The sequence below is a fragment of the Mus caroli genome, chromosome 4 (genome assembly GCF_900094665.2).
Source record: "Mus caroli chromosome 4, CAROLI_EIJ_v1.1, whole genome shotgun sequence".
In the NCBI taxonomy this organism is placed as follows: domain Eukaryota; kingdom Metazoa; phylum Chordata; class Mammalia; order Rodentia; family Muridae; genus Mus; species Mus caroli.
Window position 1 is genome coordinate 56,749,791 of NC_034573.1, and position 19,859 is coordinate 56,769,649.

At 51.7% G+C, this 19,859-nt stretch overlaps 1 protein-coding gene across 7 annotated transcripts in view; it reads left to right on the plus strand.

The window, feature by feature from the left end:
* The window catches only part of Rgs3 (regulator of G protein signaling 3), a 138,990-nt gene that overhangs the window by 77,485 nt on the left and 41,646 nt on the right, over window positions 1-19,859 (plus strand). For 4 of the 7 annotated variants that reach the window (XM_029476128.1, XM_029476129.1, XM_029476130.1 and 1 more), the window contains 2 exons: window positions 4,719-4,762; window positions 10,736-10,858. In XM_029476128.1, the coding sequence (XP_029331988.1) occupies window positions 4,719-4,762; window positions 10,736-10,858 (167 nt within the window). Of the gene's footprint in view, window positions 1-4,718; window positions 4,763-10,735; window positions 10,859-15,132; window positions 17,651-19,859 lie in introns of those variants that run through there. The other 3 variants (XM_021159585.2, XM_029476132.1, XM_021159586.2) reach the window with 1 other exon arrangement.

The window sequence follows — 19,859 nt, forward strand, 5'->3', positions numbered from 1 at the left end:
CCCCCCCCCCCCCAGGGAACCGTCAGGGCTCCTGGGAGAAGTATTCATAGCCAGTCTTCATATTACCCTGCTTCCAGATTGGGATATAGAGGCTGAGGGCTGAATAGGCTGTCCCAGAGCCTGGATTTAACACTCTACTCTCTCTTCTACCAGTTAGTGATATTCAGGTTAGGTGCAGAGGATCTCCCAAGAGCCTAAGCTGTGTGCAGATCTGGCTTCCTGGGGTTGAGACCATGTCTGCCTGTTGATAATGGGATAGCCACATAAGAGCTAAGGGTGGGTGACCCAGGCAGCGCTGCACAGGCACGGTCATCATGGACATGAGAGCCTATGAGGTTGGTTGGCGTGGAGGATATGTCCCTGTGCTGGATTCCCTTGGTAGACCACAGCCGTAAGTGGGTTTGACAGTGGCCACCGGGAATCCTGGAGCTGCTGAGATGGAAGGAAATGGCTAGTTGACAGGAGCCCTCAAGGCACGTGGCTCAGGGCTTAGACTTCTTTCCAGGCACCATGGAGCCTTTGTACTGTCCCCCATCCCCACCCCCACCCTGCCACCCCTGCTTTCCTGAGATAGGTTCCATGTTCTACCAAACTCCAGTGCCCCTTCTGTAGCAGCCAGAGGAGTCAGCTGTAGGACCCAGTGTTTTGAAACTGGGGCCGTTGTTTCCTGGCCTCTCCCATATGCGCACTACTGCAGCAAGTGAGGCTATTAAGAGATGCATTAGGGAATTAGCTGGAGTGTCTGGTGGCAGAAGGGTCTCTAATTAACCCTGGCATGAGGCTCATAGGTTTCTTCCCACTTCCAAGTCAATATGTATGCAGAGATCGATTTAGGGGACCATAAAGGTATTAAACAAAGAAAGCATCCAGCCTTCTGGATAGACTGGGGCTGGCAAGTTATGCTCCCTGGCAGGGCAGAATCCACCTTCTCCCTGGGACCAAGGACTCCCTTGTGACTTGTTTGCTAGGGTCAACCTCTGCTAGTCACCCATATTCCCAGAACTCTGTAGGGAGCATGGCATGTATCAGGTGACTGTTGGGTGCTTGTTTTTGTAGACCATGAAGAACTAAAAGGAGACCCGAGTGTTGCCTTAGCCTGGGAGCTGGGGTGTCTCCTCCTCTAGAGCTCAGGCTGGTGGTCACTCCTGTGGTGCCTCCTCCTGCCAGCTTTTCCCAGTGTTCATCGGGACTGAGTGGCGATGTGATGGGAACAGGCAGAGAGCTGGTGCTAACAATTGGGACATCTCCGGTCAGCGGGGACCCATTGTGGTCTCTTCCTGTCACGGCTGTCTGCCGCTTCTACTACTCTTTGTGTTTCTGCCTCCCAGGCGGCCAGCATCACGCCCACAGTGTGTCTTTCTGGCCTTGCCTGTTCTTAGGCATGACCTGGAAATGTCTATCTGACTCATGGGCTCTCCAGGCACATTGGGGGAACCAGGATCCCAGCTTGGAAACTCAGCTGCTTTGGTCCCAGCTGCTGAAATGCTCGCTTGACGTTTTCTGAGCTGTCCTCCACGTCTGCCTCAGTGCTGGCCACTGCAGGGAGGACTGTGGAAGAGGCCTGTCCACTCTGGAACTCCTAGCCACGTGGAATCACAGGAAGCCCGTGGCAGGCAGAAGTATCATAATAGAGGATCTGGAATCCTGGCTTTGGGGGTAGCATCCTTCCTGAGTTCAAATCTCAGCCCTGCCTCTTCCTGGTCATGTACTTTGTTGTCCGTCCCCCGCCCTGCCTTTGTATGTGGAGAACAGAGACAAGAGCTCTTTTGGCCTGCCCCCACTAGTAAAGAAGGTTTGCTGAATTTCAAAGCAGAGAAAGGTGTGCTCTTGGGTAAATGATTGACCGGCAGGCACAGGCCAGGAAGCCTTCTCTGGGCTCCACCTAGCCCATGGTTAGGAAGCCTTCTGCATGGTCTGTGCATTACATGGTGGGATGCAAAGGCCACCTCTGGATGAGTTCCAAAATGGCAGAGGCAGTTAGCATGGTTCAAGGCAAACTCACACATGTTCCGCCTCAGTGTCCCTCTCTTCCAGCAGGACAGAGCTTCTCTCTGCAGTCTTCTCCAGAGCTACAGGCAGTCCTCCCTAGTACCCTCAGCTCCAGGCAGTCCTCCCTAGGACCCTCGGCTCCAGGCAGTCCTCCCTGGGTCCCTCAGCTGCCCCAGTTTGTCGTTCTTCTATGAGGCTCCGAATCATGCTGAGCACGGCTCCCCTTCCATGATGCTGTCACACTGCTGCCAACACAAGGCTGTGATGGGGAACAGATGCCAGGGAGAGTTTGCAGCAATCCAGCAAGGTTGGAGGGGGGAGGTGTCAAAGCACAGAGAGCTTGTCATTCGTCAATGGCTTCCTGACACAAGAACTGTCTGACAGTGTGTTTCCCCAACCTCAGCTCCCATCTCCCCAAGTCTCCCATCTCTCAGTCCTGCTCCGTACTTTTAAAGCCTCCGTTCCCCATACTACCTGCTCCCCAAACCTGGGTTTTTCTATTACTTTCTTAGGTGGATTGCAGTGACTCTCCCTTAGATGAGGGTCTGCTAGGAAATATTTCAGTATGCTTTCTTTTTCTCTTCTTTAAAAATTATTTTTGTTTTATGTGCCTTGGTATTCTACATGCATTGGTATGTCTGTGTGAGGGTGTTGGATCCTCTGGAACTAGAGTTACAGACAGTTGCGAGCTGCCGTGTGGGTGTTGGGAATTGAACCCAGGTCCTCTGGAAGAGCAGCCAGTGCTCTGAACTGCTGAGCCATCTCTCCAACCCCTCCTTATGTTTTTTTTTTCTTTCTTTCTTTCTTTTTTTTTTTTTTTAAGATTTATTTATTTTATGTATATGAGTACACACTTTAGTTGTACAGATGGTTGTGATCCTTCATGTGATTGTTGGGAATTGGACATAGGACCTCTGCTTGCTCTAGCCAACCCCACTTGCTCCGGCCAAAGATTTATTTATTAGTATAAGTTCACTGTAGCTGTCTTCAAACGCACCAGAAGAGGGTATCAGATCTCATTATGGGTGGTTGTGAGCCACCATGTGGTTGCTGGGATTTGAACTCAGTATCTTTGGAAGAGCAGTCGGTGCTCTTACCCACTGAACCATCTCACCAGCCCCCTCTGTATGTTTTCTTAAGCAAAATAAACTCTTCCCCTCATCTCCATCTCAGCAATACAAGGAATCCTCAGAGATGTTGGCATCCATTTTCTTAAACCCCACAGACATCTGAGGCAGGACGTTCTCCCCCATCAGCCCATTGCCAGGTGGGGAGAAGACTTAGTCCTAGTCCCGAGTGGACTCCCATCTATTATGGAACATATTGTTCTGACTCTGCCTGGTGGCTCCTGCACTTTGGGAAGTGTCCACTCCCTTGCTTGAGGAGACCTGACTTCACCTGGTCTCTACTCCCTATGTGTTTAGAGCTCAGCTTGATGTATATAGTCTGTGTTTTTACCTTATAGCTAAAACCTCTTTGGGACAGACCCTGTTTGATTTGATAGCTCCTTTGCCTTAAGTGTGTTTTGAAGGGGGTCCTACTGGAGTGTGGCGTTTAAGAGGCATGCTGTGCAGAGGTGGAGTGTGGGCTGTAGAGCTGGGCTACAGTTCCCCGTGACTGCCTGGCTGAATGATTTCATCCCTGGGTCCTGCGTTCTCACGTGAGCCAGGAGCCAAGGATGCTGGGAGCCCCGCCTCCCAGCCTGTTGTCAAGAGTGAATACAGAAGGAAGTATCTCCCACGGGGCTGCCCTCAGCCCTTGAGCTGACTGGCTCAAATCACTGTGGTACTCCAGGGTCCCTGACACTTCAAGTGCTTGCTGTCACATGTGTTGGATAGTTGCTTTCCTCAAAAGTGACACCTTGCATGGTAAGGCCAACAGCTGGAAGTGCAGGGAATTTCCTACCCTCCCAGGCCTGTGTCCAGATGAGTGCTTCATGGAGAGTGTGGCCAAGTCCTGAGGGGAAGCTGAAGTGAGCAGGGCAGGTGTCCTGGTGGGGTGCTTGCACTTTTCTGTGCTCCTTGGCGCATCTCCATCTCCATGCCTTTGGCCATGCTGGACCCGCCTCCCAGCGTTGTCTTCCTTCCCATCTGGAGTTCTCTCTCAGTAAGACTCTTCCCAAGAAGGCCAGGGAACAGCCCACTGTCCCTCCCTGTTTGTTCCAGTTGTAACTGGTTGAGTATGCAAACCCGGATCAGGGGTGAAACCCTTGTAGAGTGTCACCACATTGGAAGGATGTCTCTCCTAGGATGCATGGAGATGGGATTGAAGAGCCTCCCTCCTTGATCCGCACTTCCTTTAGTGATGAATGAGGCCCCCTCAAGAATCAAATGGCTTCCTGTTGAATTTCAAAATGGCAAAGGCAGTAGATTGTTTAAGAGAAAACCCAGAGTGTGCTGCCTCTGCGCCTTCCAATGCAAGGATGCTGGGGGAAGAGGAGGCCTTCTGGGATGCAGACAGCTTCCTGCATTTGACCATTAGCCATCAGAGGTTCTCCTTTCCGGGGATGACGTTCCAGCATTCCTTGGGTCAGGCTGACCTGCAGGCAAAAGCCTTTCAACTGTATATCACCTGGAGTTAGTGAGCCGCTCCGACGCCTACCCTCTCCTCCCTCTTGTTCCGGGAGGCACCACACACAACCTCCTGGGCGAGAGAGCTAGCTGTGTCCAGCGATGCTTTGACTCTGTTGCCGATCCTAATGTGAATCTCCTTTTCTGTTCTTATCAAAGGCTCTTCAGAAGACTTGAAATTCTGTGTGCTGTACCTGGCAGAGGTGAGTCCCTCTCTCTGAATTGGAGCAGAGTAAAGTGTGACCTGGTACTCAGGACACCAGGCTTGAGGGTTGGCCTCCATATACTCTTGCAGTGACCTAAGACAAAAGTCAGGGCAGTTTCTTGCTCTGTAGAACACAGCTGACCCTGCTCTTACATCTGTGTGAGAGGACAGCTGAACAGATGGTTTTCGGGATGGCCCCTGAGATACCCTGCCTGGTACCTCCAGTGTCCCTGCACCTGTAAGTGTCCTGAGGGCGTGGCCTGGCAGCTGCACACTACCCTGTTTATTTATTTAGTAGCCTTCCTCCTGGAGATTGTCCAGCTCCCACGCCTGCCTCTTTCATCCTCTTTTTTCCAGGAAGTACCACCCACCACCCCCTCCTACTAAGGCTTGTCAGTGTTTCAAAGGCCCAAGGTAATTGTTCGTTCACCTGGGCCAGACAATGCAGGCTAAAGCAAGCACCATGCATCTGTGTTTGGCTCAGAGTGATGCCCAGGAGAGTGACTGATACACTTGGTGACCTCTTAGGCAGGCTGTACCTTTCAGGAGCAAAACCAAGCAAACAGCTTTTTGCTAGATGTGGTTTGGTAGGTAAACCAGGGCTTTTAACCAGAAAGGTCCTCGGTGATGAAGAATTTGAGAGCCACAGAGTCATCCGAACTCTTTCCAGATTCCAGTGTACTTTTTTTTATCCCCAGCCTTGCTCTGCTGACACGTGGCATCTCTCCAAGCAAGGCCCACCCCTGCCCTTTGCTGTCTTCTGTCTTGCCAGCCGACCTGGGAGCCTGTCTATATGGATGGGGGAATGACCTAAAGGGCTGGCTGAGAGGGATATACCTTTCTGAGAAGGAGTCTGTGTCCTTTGGGATTTAAAAACATTCCTTCAGTTCCTGGCTAAGATAAGAGGTCTACACCTTTGAACAGACACCAAGGACAAGAGTGTGTGCTGAGAACTTCACTGTAGGGGGGTACGCTGAGGGTTTGCCAAGAGGCAGTAGAAGGTGTCATAGCAGAACTGGGGACTCAGGTGCTTGAAAGGAGACCTATGTGTAGGGGCAGTGGATGCCCCCCCACCCCGCCCCATGTCACCCACAACCCAGCCTGGGCACAGGGGGGCTGGTAAACTCCCTTCAGCATTAGAGGGTGTTTGAGTCCACAGAGCCAAATGAGTAAAGTATAGAAGGGAGTTGTGGGGACAGGGCTGGGCCCCCGAGCCCCTCTAGCTTCCCATATACTCCATCAACTTCTAAAATGGGGCTCCAAGCTCTCCAACAGCAAGAGAGCTTCCTGCCAGGCTGGTGTTCTGCTTTCCTGGAGAAAAGCCCTTCTGCCCATTGAGCCTGAGACCTTCTTTCTAGTCCTCTAAAAACTGGCAAAGGGCTATTGATCCAAGGCCTTGAATTGCCGGAAAGCGCCAGGTGATCCAACCTCGAGAGAGCAGGAGAGTGCAGCTGGAAGCCTCTCACCTTAATGAGCTGCTCCTAAGGAAGGGCAAGCCCATGGTTCAGGGAAGACCACACAACTCACTTGTTCCTAGACCTGAGCCTTCTAGACACCTTGACACAAGTGGTGCTGGGCCCCAAGGAGATTCCAACCAAATCTTTGAATCTCCACTGAGTAGTTTATTCTTCATTGCCTGGTATTCAAGTGGCACCCCAAGAAGAAATCTGGGGAGGATTTAAGGTTTAGAGAGGGTTCCCCCCACCCCCCCGGCATTCAGAAAGCCACAACTGTCCTGGGGGCAGGGCAGGAGGTTGGTCCTGTGTAGGATCACCCTAAGCAGTCTTTTCTGTTTGTTTTTTCAAGAAAGGATTTCTCTGTGTAGCCCTGGCTGTCTTAGAATTCACTCTGTAGACCAGGCTGGTTTCTGCTTAGAGTACTGGGATTAAAGGTGTGAACCACCACAATTTCTGGTTTGCTCTAAAGCAGTCTTAATCCCAAGGACAGGTGTCCCTCAGTCCTTGCAAATCTGGGATCGATGCAGCCCACAGCTGGCTTCAGAGCACGGAACACATTGTTTGGGAGCCATTCTTTCTCTCTTGTAACGTGGGGCTGACTGCATTCACTGAAGAGGCTGGTTTGGGTAATGAGGAGGGTGTGGATTTGCATCTTGGCTTTGCCATTCCTTGAGGGATCAGGGGCCGGTGATATACTCCTGACATAGGCATTAAGGTCTTACTTGAAGGGTTGGAGTGAGCTTCAATAAGACAATGCATCTAAAACACTTAGCTCTGAGCCCAGCTCTGAGCATGCTCAGTGAGTGGCAGCTCACTGAGCATGCTCAGTCATTAGATTAGAGCAGGAAGAAGGGCTTTTCACGTTCACTTACCCTCCATTAGAGGTTTCACAATGATTCACTTGTCTTTTAAAAGGACAGCCAGAGAACACTCTCACTTCCCAAGTAACATAGCTACATGGTTATACAGACCTGATGAGATCACAGGTTCTGGCCTCAGTCAGGGTCTCCTTTAGATCTGACCTCTCAGAGTCTTAGTGATCTCATAGGAAAAATGGTGGCAGCAAGGTCTTTCCACCTCCCTGCCTTCCTGCCTCCTCAGTTCATAGGGAGAGAACGAGATGGAATATGCTTGTCACAGCAAATGAACAGGCTCCCGCTATTGCTGAAGCTGTTTGGGTTTTTACAAAGATAAACTTAATCCAGGAGCAAGGAGGTTAGGTTTTAAAGAGGCTAAGCGGAGCTTTGAGTCTGGTTGGATTTGAGGTCACGGTCAAGTATCGGCTCCCTCACCTAGTGCTGTGGGCTCAGGTTTATGCAACCAAGAAGTCTGAGCATGGTTGAGTACTCCACGGTCAGAAGCCAGTGCCTTTGAAGGGACAGCATAAAGGTCCTTTTAGGATGGCTTATAGCCTTGACCCTGGAGTCTGCTATTGATGCCATGTTAGATGCCGCGTTAGAACTGGAACTGACTAACTGGGTCATTTGGAGCACACACGGAATTATGACAGATGGTTCACATGTGGGGCCAGCTGGGCAGGCAATGAGGACTCACAGTTTGGACAGATTTGGACAGGTAGGGATTTAGCCTCTCTTCAGGGAGCTGGCTCTCTCTCCCTTGGCTAAGCCAGTCTGGGAAACTCAGGCTCCTTCCAAAAATGTTCGTCCATCTAAGACAGAGCCCCACCCGGGGTTAGGTCCTGGGTGCCAAGGGAGGCTTCTAGGTTCTCGACCATTGTATGGCCGGTTTTAGTTTCAAGCTGTCAGGTGCAGTCTTGCCCTTTGCCACTGAAACTGACAGTGAGGTCACCCAGCCCTGATCCTGGAACACCACTCTTCAAAGGAGATTCCAGTGGGGGAGGGGGGTGGCTCTGGGCTTAGTTGCTGGCTGCCGTATGAATTCTATGTAATCATTACAAATGGCCTGGTGGCTCAGGGGAAAGCTTCAGGCCCTTCCTGGGAAGTGGTTTTTGAGGGTATCAGAAAAATAGAATGACCATGGAAGCTCCCTTGTAAGGCTGTTGGAAGGAATACCAAGGTATGGCTGGTAACAAACTTGGTGCTATGGAGGTCAGCTCAGGACTAGGCATAGGGAGGCTGGCTGTTCCAAGAGGCTTTCTTCCGCCTTTGTAGGGAGAGTATTGCCATGTTGAAGCAGTAAACAGTTATACGAAAAGGTGTTCGTGACCATCACCACTAGAGAGCCCCCTGACCTACAAACAGTTCCTTCCGATGGCATGGCACTCCTTTGGCCTCCAAGCTGTGAGATAGAGCAAAGGGGTGTAGAAGCCTCACCAGGAGACGACATCTCCCAGAGCTCGGAGATGAAATCGCAGTGGGTAGCTCCTTCTGGCTCAGTGTTTCTTTCTGCTTCATTGGCTGCAGACTCAGAGAAGTACTTGGCCACTCTGAACCTTGCTTTTCCCCTTCCACAAAGGGGCATACCAATCCACACCCCAACTAGGCATGGAAGTGCGTGTCTATAGTCCAGAGGTAGGAGGAAGATCACATGTTCCTGGGCAACCTGGACTGCACAGTGAGTTCCAGGCCAGCCTGAGCTAAAGGATCAAGAGATCCTGTCCCCCCACCCCCCAAAAGAAGGCTGGGGGAGGGTGGCTGGAGAGATGGCTTAGCGGTTAAGAGCACTAGGTATTCTTCCAGAGGTCGTGAGTTCAATTCCCAGCAACCACTCGGTGGCTCACAACCATCTGTAATGGGATCTGATGTTCTCTTCTGGTATATCAGTGATAGTATACTCATACATGAAATAAATAAATAAATCTCCTTTTAAAAAAATGAAGAGCCGGGAGTAGAGCGCTCGCTCGCCTATCACGCACACGAACTTGAGTTTGATCCCCAGCTCCACAGTACTAAGAATGAAGAATCCATGCTCTCGTTGCTTCTTTGTGAAGTCTCCTAGATCAAAACGAGCTCACAGATGACAGGATAGATTAAAAGTTGATCAGTTCGGTGGAGGATGTTCAGAAGCCCACGCGGCGAGGCAAGAGCAGGACCGGGAGGCTCGGGCTGGGCTGTGTTTATAAAGCAATGACATTTCCAAGCTGGAAAGAACCTTCTCAGTCTCCACCCCCAGGGGAAGACAGAATACAGGGAGCAGAGGGCCCACTGCTCGCTGGGATTACCCCTGGGGAATCTGGAGGCTCTGTTTGCCCAGTAGCAGGTAGGAGTGGAGGGACTTGCCTTTTAAGTGGATGCCGTGGGCTTGCCACTGCTCATCCTCCCAGCCCCCTCTCCCTCGTGCTTTTAGGAAGAAAGCTTCTGTTATTTTGCAGCATGAGAGGAGGGCAAGCACTCTGGGGACATAGCAAGGGAGGTGACTTGCCCTGAAGGGCGGCGGCTCTGAGAGTTGGATGCTGAGAAATAACAGTACTACTGTGTGCTGAGGCTTGTAACAGTACTACTGTGCTCTGAGGCCTGTGGCAGTCCTGATTGCTTTATAGCTCCAGGGTGGACACAGTGCCACTCTTTTATAGAAAGCTTCTGGCTTTCTAGGGGTTGGCAGCTAGGAAGTGGCAAAGCTGGCATTAAAACCAGGTCTGCAAAATGGAGAGACGGGGCCGATATACACCCAGCTTATGCTTTTAGCTCCCTAGCTGAGTATTCTCACCAGCGGGGTGAAGAAGAACTTGCCATCTTCTGAGTCCAATCCCTGGTGGGGATTGGGGAGGGGGACAATAGGCCTCTGAAGACCTGTGCTCTTGGACCTGCCCCATCCTGCCCCATGAATGTCCTGACTATTTCAGGGCTGACTGCCTGGTGCAGTATCAAAGCTTCCTTGAGCCTATTATCATCACGGAGGCCTTCCCAGGCTGCCAGAGCTCACTAAGCCTCCCCACTGTGCTAGGCCCAGATGAAGAGGGCCCTCTATGTGTTTGTCATCAGCAAGATTCAAATGACAACCAGACTAATATTGCACAGCAGCTAATGAGAGACCCAGCTCAGGTCTTAGTGTTAGGGCTGTAGGGAGGTCGGTGACTGCCCGTACTAAACTTTGGCAAGGGACTCTAGGTCCATCCCTATGTCCATCGGACTCAGCTAACTTTGGCCTGTGATCTGAAGAGGGGGCTGTGATAGAGATGGGGGCTCCATGGTCTGGAGGGAGAGTCCTGTATCCACAGGGAGTGCCAGCCCAAGGGCTTGGTCCTTTGGCTTCCTCACGTGATCCTCAGCAGCTGCCTGGTGCTGCTTGCTCCAAGGGTGACCTCACCCTCTGTCCTATAGCTCTCCACAGGCTTCTACTGTGTAGAGAGCCACTGCCTCCCTTCCCTACCCAAACGGTGGCCTCTTGGCTCCCAGATGGCCTTACTTCCCTGCTCCTCTGACTACCTCAATGTCACCAGGGACTGGTGTGCATTTGTTGTTCTTAGCCGATGCTCTCGTCCCTACTGCAGCCTCGCCCTCTGGAGCCTAGGGGATGGGCTTGGGCCTTGGAGCCCCTTGAGTCAGGGAGCAGCCCTGACCACCCATTCCTTTCTCTATTCTCCCTGACGTCAGAAGGCAGAGTGCTTATTCACTTTGGAGGCACACTCGCAGGAGCAGAAGAAGAGAGTGTGCTGGTGCCTGTCGGAGAACATCGCCAAGCAGCAACAGCTGGCCGCACCGCCTACAGAGAGGAAGGTAAGGACTCTGCCAGCGGTTGCTGCCCTGGCTTTCTTTCACCTTTTCCCCTCTGCTAGCCTAGCGTTTAAGCCTTGGATCTGAGCTTAGCCCCTGGGCCTGGGCAGTGGGGCTTGGCCAAAGGTCTGTGTCTGGATGTCTCTTCTCAGGTTTTTCTATGGGTCTGTGGAATGGGTTTGGCATTGCTCGCAGGAGGAGCCACAGCCAAATTGAGCATGGCTCATCAATTTTCAGCTCCCCTCTTTGGTTTGCCAATGGCAAGGTTTAACTCCCGCCTCTGCTGTTGGATAGGCTGTATCCAGAGGCAGCTCGCCACTGTTAACACTAGCCCAAAGTAGACATTGATTATGTTATTATTATGATTATGATTATGTTTATGGTAGAACACAGTAGTTTGATGCTTGCCAGAGCCAGGTGGAACTGCTTTGGATTGCAGAGGCCTGGGGCTGGCCTTCTGGAATATCAGGGAGATTGAATATGGCAAGTAAAGTTGAACTGGGACCAGTACACCTCTGGACCAGGGGAGTAGATGAGGTGGGAGCTGGACAAAGGCCTTCTCCTTTGATATTCAGATGCCCGTCACAAGGCACACTCATTTGCTTGTCGTGAATCATTCAGGTGTCTTTTCTTACTGTAAATGCTGGCCATTTGGTATTTAGGGTGGAGGCTGCAAAAGCTGCCGGGTTGGTAGCTCTGCCTGCTCTCAGGGAAGAGGAAACAAGAGGGGCCTTGTAGCTTGCCAACCTGTGGGCCTTGTTGTTATTTGATATGTTCGAGCTACTGAGACATGTGCCCCTGGCTTGCAGAGGGGGCAGTAACCACATGGAAGTGGTACTGACGGCCTCTTTCAGAAGAGGACAGCCATTTTCCAGCAAACTGGCAAGGGAGTGAGGGTGGGTCAGAGAACTGCAACAGCCTAGACTTTTTGCAAGGTGCCTTGTTTTAAGGGGAGAGTCTGAGTCACACACTGTTGCTTATGGCCAGTGTAACTGTGGGTGTGCCCCCTTATGGCCCCGTGCTTTGATGACTCCATCAGTAGTTCCTCCCTTAAGGGTTGCTGTGAGCATTAAATGGGGGAACATATACAGTCATGGTATAGCACAAAGTATGTACCAGGTGCTCATTCAACAAACACTAAATGGAATACACTGTTCCCCCAATCTTATCCCAGGTGGCACTAGAGCTGGTCCCCATCGTCACAAACCTCCATCACCATGACTATAGATAGGCTGCTGTAACCCTATTGATCTTTGCTGGCTGCAGTTAGAATGTAGGCCACTTCCCCTTCATTGGGACAGATCCCCAGGACACCCACAGCCAGCACCCATGTTACTGTTCCATAGGCTTTGTTCCTCTCCTCTGGGGGGAAGAGTTCTTTGTGATTTGACTCCAGGATGTTCTGGCTCTGGAGAGTGTTGGCCACTCAACGCCTGCCTTGGAGACTCTCTGGCTCAGGCTCTTAAAGACATGCTGTATTTCAGAGAGGCTCTGAGCCCTGCACAGCTTAGTTGACTGACCCTGAGTGGTTCCAGTCCCTGACTCACCCCAATGCATGGACATCCTGGGCAGGCAACAGTCTAGACACAATGTCACACCAGCACTGAGTGTGCTATTAGAGGAGCGGCTGTCGGGGGTGCATGGGCAAGTGGAGGAGACTCTGGTTGCTAAGGTAGCTTTGGAGGTGTGTTCTGTGGCTGAGACGTGGGATCTGCCCAGACTTACATATCTCCACTCTCCTGGGGAGTGGTTACTGAGCCCCTCCAGGTGTGTGTGTGTGTGTGTGTGTGTGTGTCTTGCTTCTCAACCCTACTCAGCCACACCTCCACCATACCCACTTAAGGAATTTTAACAACGAATCTCGTGAGTCACTTACAGAATGCTTCTTGAAAGGAGTTCTGGTAAATCTGACCCTGTCCAGCCCTCTATCAGTCCAGACAGGCTTTGGAAACTTTAATGACTGGGCCCACCTTCTCATCCACCTGTATTCAGCCTCAGGGTGACTACAAAGTCCTTTCTGAGGGATGGCTTTTGCAAAGCCTGGCCACGAAAGGTACTGTCCTCCAGAGGAGGGGCAGGAAAGCCAAGCAGGCCTGGGAAACTGACTCTTACTTCTAGGCATGAAGGCTATGCTGGGCCCGTGCTGGGGTGCCATGCCTTTCCTCCTCTCTGTGAACACCCTGCCTCCTGTGGAGCTGAGGACACAGTGCTTAGTTAGGCAACTGCCCCATTCCAAGACCTCTCCAGGGACAGAAAGGCACACAGAGCATCAGTCAGATACAGTCTCTCGCTCCTCTCCATCATGACGCAGACCCTTTACAGTTTGTCCTCAGAAGGGCTGATGATGCTTCCTGGAGGACACAGGGGATGGAGAAGGCGGCCGTAGAGAGCAGCAGTCAGGTGTGTGGCACTGCCTGCAGCACAGCCTATGGCAACCACTCCCAGCCGTCACCTGCTTGGTCTCTTCTGCTCTGTGATTATAAGAGCCCAGGGACTGGGGCTAGCCACCTCTCTTAGAAAAATACACTCTGGAGAGTTCTGCCCAACTTTCTGCGACATAGGTGGGAAGGGAGGAGCAGGTCTGTGGCTCTTGGCAACATAGAGATCCTATGTTGGTGTATGTGTGTTGTTTCATTCATCTGTGGGTGTCTGTGTGTGCAGGTCAGATGTCTATGTTAGGGTGTCCTCTTTGGTTGCTTTTCATCTTAGTTTTAGAGCTAGGGTTTCCCACTGATTACACTAGGCCAGCTAGCCAGTGGGCTCCCAGGATCTGCTTGTCTTGACCTGTCTAGCACTGGGATTACAGGAATGTGACACCATACTTGGCTTTTTACATGGCTGCTGGGTTCCCAAACTCAGATATCCCCATGTTTGTGCAGCAAGCACATTGCCTACCAAGCCATCTTCTCCAGCCTCCACCTTCATCCTTCTGAGACAGGGTTGCACGTAGCCTAGGCTGGCCCCAAGCTCCGTATGTGGCCGAGGATGACCTTGACCTTTGAGTCACTTCTGCCCCAGCCTTCCAAGTGCTAGGATTACAGATGCCAACCACTATACTCAGTTTATACAGTTTTGGGAATTGAACCCAGGGCTTTGTGTGTGCCAAGGAAGTACTCTATCTACCAAGTCCATCCTCAGCCCTCAGTAGGTTCTCTTCTGTGGGAATGAATGATCTGCCTCCTGTTCCATTGCAGCTTCTTTTTCCTGCTCAGCACCCAGGCTTCTTCTTTAGAGCTCTGCCCTTCTCTTGCTTCATTATATGCCCCCGGGTAGCATCGTCCTTTCTTCTGCCTTTGATAATGTGGACCAGGCTCCCTGCGCTACACACCCAGCTTAACTGTGATGCTTCTCATTAGATTTGCTCAGAGCTGGTCCCTGCGGTGGCCAGTGAGGCTCAAAGCTGCCAGGGACTGGCTGATCTATACCGTTTTGATTATTTGATCAAGTACACATGATGGATGTGTCCTCGGTGTCTGACGCTGCTTTATATTCTTTGGGGTTACAGAGATGAATGACACCCCATCCTGGTCCTTATAGACTTCTAATTGGATGATGGGGGCGCTGAGATGGTGATCCGAGCAATGGAGGCCACACTTGTGGCAGTTGTCCATGGGGGTCCTGACTGTCCAACCAGGGTCAGCAGTGAGCCTCCCACTGACGGACCACTCATGCCGGTGCTTCTGGGCCAGGCTCCAGAACCTTCTGAACAAGAGTAGTCTTGTTTCAGCCCTCAGGGGCCTGAGGACCAACTCCATTCTCAAGTGGATCCTGGGCTCCATGGGCTTTATGGAGAAAGCCATCACAGTCTCTCCTTTGTGATCGAAGGCTGGTGATGGAACCAGAGATGGCAACAGGTAGTTCAGAATGACCGCACAGACTTGATATTGGGAGAACTTGGGGGCTATGCAGGATGCAGCAGCACACAGGAGGTCCCCAGTGAACTACCTGCTATGACTTTCATCATTGTCTTTTAGCATGACTGTGTAGGACAATTTACTGGTATCCCTGTTTACTGAGGTCAACACTGGTACCCAAGCGCATCTAAACAACTATTTCCAGATATCCTAGTAGCCACTTGCCAGATTTCAGAGCCCTGGAAGGGAAACTGAGGCCTCTTCCAGATGTGACACTGCCTTGCGTGCGACAGCTAGAGATAGGTCTCAGAGATGCCAGGGACTATTTGAGTGTCTCAGAAAGAAGCCCAGTCAGGTTGTGGACTCAGGCAGTCCTGATCAGAGTGGACAGCGAGCTAATTCCAGTTCTGTCTGGTTCCACAGAAACTTCACCCTTACGGCTCTCTCCAGCAGGAGATGGGGCCAGTCGCCTCCATCAGTGCCACCCAGGATAGAAGCTTTACCTCATCAGGACAGACCCTGATTGGCTGAGCAAGTCCAAGGGCAGGACTATGTTCCTGGCAACTCTGGGGCTTCCCCTATCACACAGTGACCTCATCTCAACTGGACCCAAAACAGAAGACCAAGATGGTGGGCCTAGGGTCACCTGGAGGGAGTGGTCTCAAGGGTGTGTGTGTGTGGACCTGGCAACAGGAGGAACAGTGCTATGAGGGACCCTGTGGGTTTGTGCAGACTGGTACCAGGAAGTCCTGGATGGAGAAGACGCCAAAGCAGGAGGCTAAGTGGCACCTGGGCACCTTCCTGGGCACAGCAGGAAAGAGGGAGAGGGCACTCGAATGGAAGATGGTGCCTGTGACCCATTCCTGCCGGAAGACATCTCCTCTTCCCACTCCTATTTCAAATGGACACATTTACTTCCTCAGTCAGCGGGTACTGGGGGACATCTCCTTTGTGCTAGGGTGTGTGCTAGAAGATACTGTGCTCCCATCAAGATCCCAGCCCTCCCCGTCCCAACAGGGAGAGAATGCCAAATAAATCAACACTGATACACGCACATACACTGCAAGGGTCTGTACAGAAACGTCACAGATGTCTTCAGACAGGGCATTATGTCTCGTTGCCATGTGTGAGCTGGAGAGGAGCTAGCCAGCCAAGGACTTTGAAGAGAGTGTTCCAGGCAGTGGAAGGAGCTTGAGGAAGGGTGTCACAGACTCCTCCGGTGCATATCTACAAGATCAGATTGCAGTTAGGAGGGGCCCAAGTGGCTGTGAGACTGGTTAGGGCTCCCCTTCAGGCCTCCAGGGTGAGGGGTGACGGTGATTTGTTCTAGAGGGCGCTGTGATGGTAGGTATTGGAAAGGTAGGCTCTGGGATAAGGAGTGATGCTAGCTCACCCTTGCCTGCCCTCGTGCTCCGCTGAGTCTTGTTATCTCGGTGGTGTGAGGTTTGAGGCCTCCCTCCTAGGGATTCCTCTGCTCAGACCAGAGTTGGGCTTTTGGGAATGCCCATGAGCACCGAAACAGTAAAGCTTAATTTCCCCAAGATGGGAAAGTTCATGTCTTCCCTGCTCCCAGGCTCCGTAGAGATCACCTGTATCTGCTCTACCTGTCATGCTAAGAGAAGGAAGCTGGGGCCCAGGTCCAGTAATGAGAGCTGGGTCCACTCCCATGCTCTGAGCTAGGTAGCTCACCCTTTTCTAACTGTAGAGACCCAGCAGGACAGAATCTCAAGGCTGTGGATCAGAGGGATGAGGGTCATATGCTAGAGAGTATTTGTCGAGTTAGGTACTGAGCACTCAGAGGCAGAAAGCTGCAGTGATGGCTAAGGCCAGAGAAGCCCCAGACCTGAGTCTTAAGTACCTTAAGGATGATTCTTGTGCTCTTTTGAGTTTGCTAAACTACCAGAGCCACCTGAGCCCCTAAATGGTGGCCCAGGAGAGTACATGTCCCTTATTTTCCTTCCAACATTGGAAAAGTGAGCCATGCTGAGTGATCAGTCTAACAGGGAATGGGGTGACTCTGCAGGAATCAGGCTAACACGCAGCCCAGTGAGGAAAGATTGGCTTGGTTCAAGGGTTGTGTAGCAGCACCACACTGCCAGCCAGTGATCAGCCCATAGGGTGAATCCGAACAGCTGGGTCTGTGCAGACAGCAAACTACACTTTGATTTCATTTGATTCTCTCACCTAATGATTGATCGTGAGGTCATGAAGCCCAGGAGGATCACCTGCGTGGGAAATCAGCCTGGGCACAGACCTCTGTCCGACAGATGGGCACAGAAGACAAGAAGAGGATCTGAACATAACACCCACCCTGCGGACGGGCTGTTCTCCCTGATCAGCAACTCCTGAGTGGAACAGATTCTCCCATCAAGCTCCCAGGCCTATGGCTGATGGGGAAAAGGAAGGTACTCCTGGCAGGTCCTGGGCTAGCTTGCTCCATGACTGTGGTGAGCCAAGGCACCATGGCCATCTTGCTTCATGAATCAATGTGACAATTAATTTGGTGTCATGGGCCCGAGAGGATGAAATATGACCCAGTGGCCTCCACTCTTCAGTCCATCCCAGCTGTTCAAGAGGAGGAGCAGCTCTCAGCATGGCCTCTGAGAGTCATAATCACGGGAACCACGCCGGGCCCCCTCCCCGCCACATAAATCACGTGAAGAAGCACACAAGAACTTCTTTCCCGATGGGCTAATTGTCTTGGGTGGTGTCCCCGGCCCCAGGAGCTGGGAGGTCGGGAGCACAGCCACTTTATTGTTGAAAGGCCATCTGTGAGATTTGAATACAAAATGCCTCTTTGAGTCTCCTACCCATTCTGGGATCCCATTTCTGTGTCTCCCGCTCTGAGTCCTTTGAAGCTCATCTCTCATAGAAGCCCTCATTGCCTGAGTCCTTTGGCCCTTTGGGAACTGAAATTACACAGACCTTCTGAGAATGGTGATTCTTATTTGTACATGTCTTATTATTATTACTATAATAGTAATAATTATTATTATTATTATTAATTTCCCCTTCGACTCCTGTCATCAAGACCCTTACTAAACATAGTCAACTCCAAGGCACCAAGAAGGTTCTCCACAGTACAGGCACTGGCAGCTTTGCCATGTGGATGCATACCTTCAATGAGAACCCCGCAGAGAGCATGCGCTTTGGAGAGGGCAGGGGGGTCCTGCCGAGCTTAGACTCCCCTAAACAGACTCATCTTACACGAACAAAACAGTAAAGGCTTCTGAGGCGTTCGGTGACTGAACCTGTGTCGCCCAGCTGGTGAGAGGTCCAGTCCTTTGTCCTGTGTGGATGCAAAGGTGTTTTGAGGGACAGAAGGAAGAAAGATCACCCATGAGCCTCCAGGAGAGGCAGGAGGCAGTGATGGTTGTCTCAGACATCTTGGTCTCTTCCACCGAGGAAGCATGCTTTGGAGACAGATTAAGTGAGGAGCGTTAGTTTCCCTAAGTGGTGGCCCAGGTTGAAAACAAACAAACAAACAAAACCAGACAAACCTATTTCCACAGGATTTGACAAAAGTCTGCCGTGAAAGGCAGAGATGTGCTCTTGCGGCAAGCTCCCTGGAGGCCCCGGAGATTACAGACCTTCCCCTTCTCAGTCTGGCTTTCAGCAGGACCGTTGGTCACCGTCATGGGGGGGGGGGGGACCCTGGCAGTAAAGGAATGGTGACAGAGGCAGGGAAGAAAAGCTTAGGCTCGGGCCTGCTAGTCTGAGCATAGGCACAGAATGTAGAGACTGTAACCCAAACCCAGTGAAGAGGGCTTGCTCTGCAGGATCTGAGCCTGGGTTTTGCTAATCCGCTGGGTTTATACCAACAGATCTAAGTAACTGGGAACTGAGGGATCAGATTTCAGCCCCCCCCCCCCCACACACACACACACACTCCCTCTCTGCAGAGCATTCTTTTCCCCAGCTCCACCGCTTTTCTGGCTGCCTCCAGACCTCCTGCCCTCCCTCCCTCCCTCCACTGCTGGCCAGGCTGAGGGCAGACTGCTTTACCTTAGGACTTGGCCATCTTTCTTCTCTTTTTTTAAGTCTGAAGGAACAGAGAACAACCTGCCTCTGTGCTCTGTCTTACTTTCCTTTTGCTCCAAGCTAGTCTCTAGAAAGGCTGCCACTCCCCAGCCACTGAATGTTGATCTGCCAGACACTCCTGTGTGAGCCAGGCAGGGCATCTAACTCCTGCCCTTTACTTTCTCTTTGACCTTCACTAGAGCCTGATGTGGTATGGTATCCCCTTAAGAATAGACTCCTGCTCTACCTAGTTTGTAGGTACTGGGTCTTTGAAAAGTTAAACTTGCTGAGATCACACAGCTAATGTCTGCACACAGGGTACAATCCTGTGGGTCAACTGTTTTCTGGAACCTCAGACCATTCATTCCAGCTGAGAAGACCTGACAGGGCTGGGTCATTAGTGCCTTGTGTTCTCCTGAGGTCACAGCTTGACTCTCCAGGCTCTCCTGGCTCCATGGGTGGGAGTGTCCCTCCCAAAAGTTCTTGTGACTTCCCATGGGCAGGCTGTTCCTTGACACCATTGTACACTTTCAATGTCCCTGGCGGCTGCAGTCCCTAGGGAGACCAGGGTTTAGCACCTCTTTGACACACCCTTTCTGAGGCGTGCCTCAGAGATGGCAGTCCCCCCCCACACACACACACACACTGTGCTTGCCAGAGGAGTGTGTTCCATGCCCATTAGCATGGTGAACCAGGCAGTAAGGTCTGCCACACGGGAAAGCCTGCAAGCTCCTTAGGGGCAAGCGGAGGCCATACCTTATTTCATGTTGCATGGCTCATGGGAGATGCTCTGTAGCGGTCAGAGGCCTGAATTCAACTGATGGGCGGGACCCTCCTTCTATTCTATAATAGAGATGAAGAAACAGGATCACAAAGGGGAAGTGGCTTTTTTTTGCCCAGGGCCATGAGCCCTGGGACCAGAGCTGAGGTTTGGTTCAGAGGTTTTACTCTTGCTCCAGAGGCTATGCAGATACCAGCAGGCCCACACCCCGGCTTAATCTATGATGCAATCTGGTCAGGGTTAAACCCTATCGCCACGCTCATGCAGGCATCCTCAGAGGGAAGAAAACCTGATCAAAACACCCTGATTCTCTAAGTCTGAGGGCGCCCCTCTCCATACACCCCCCCAC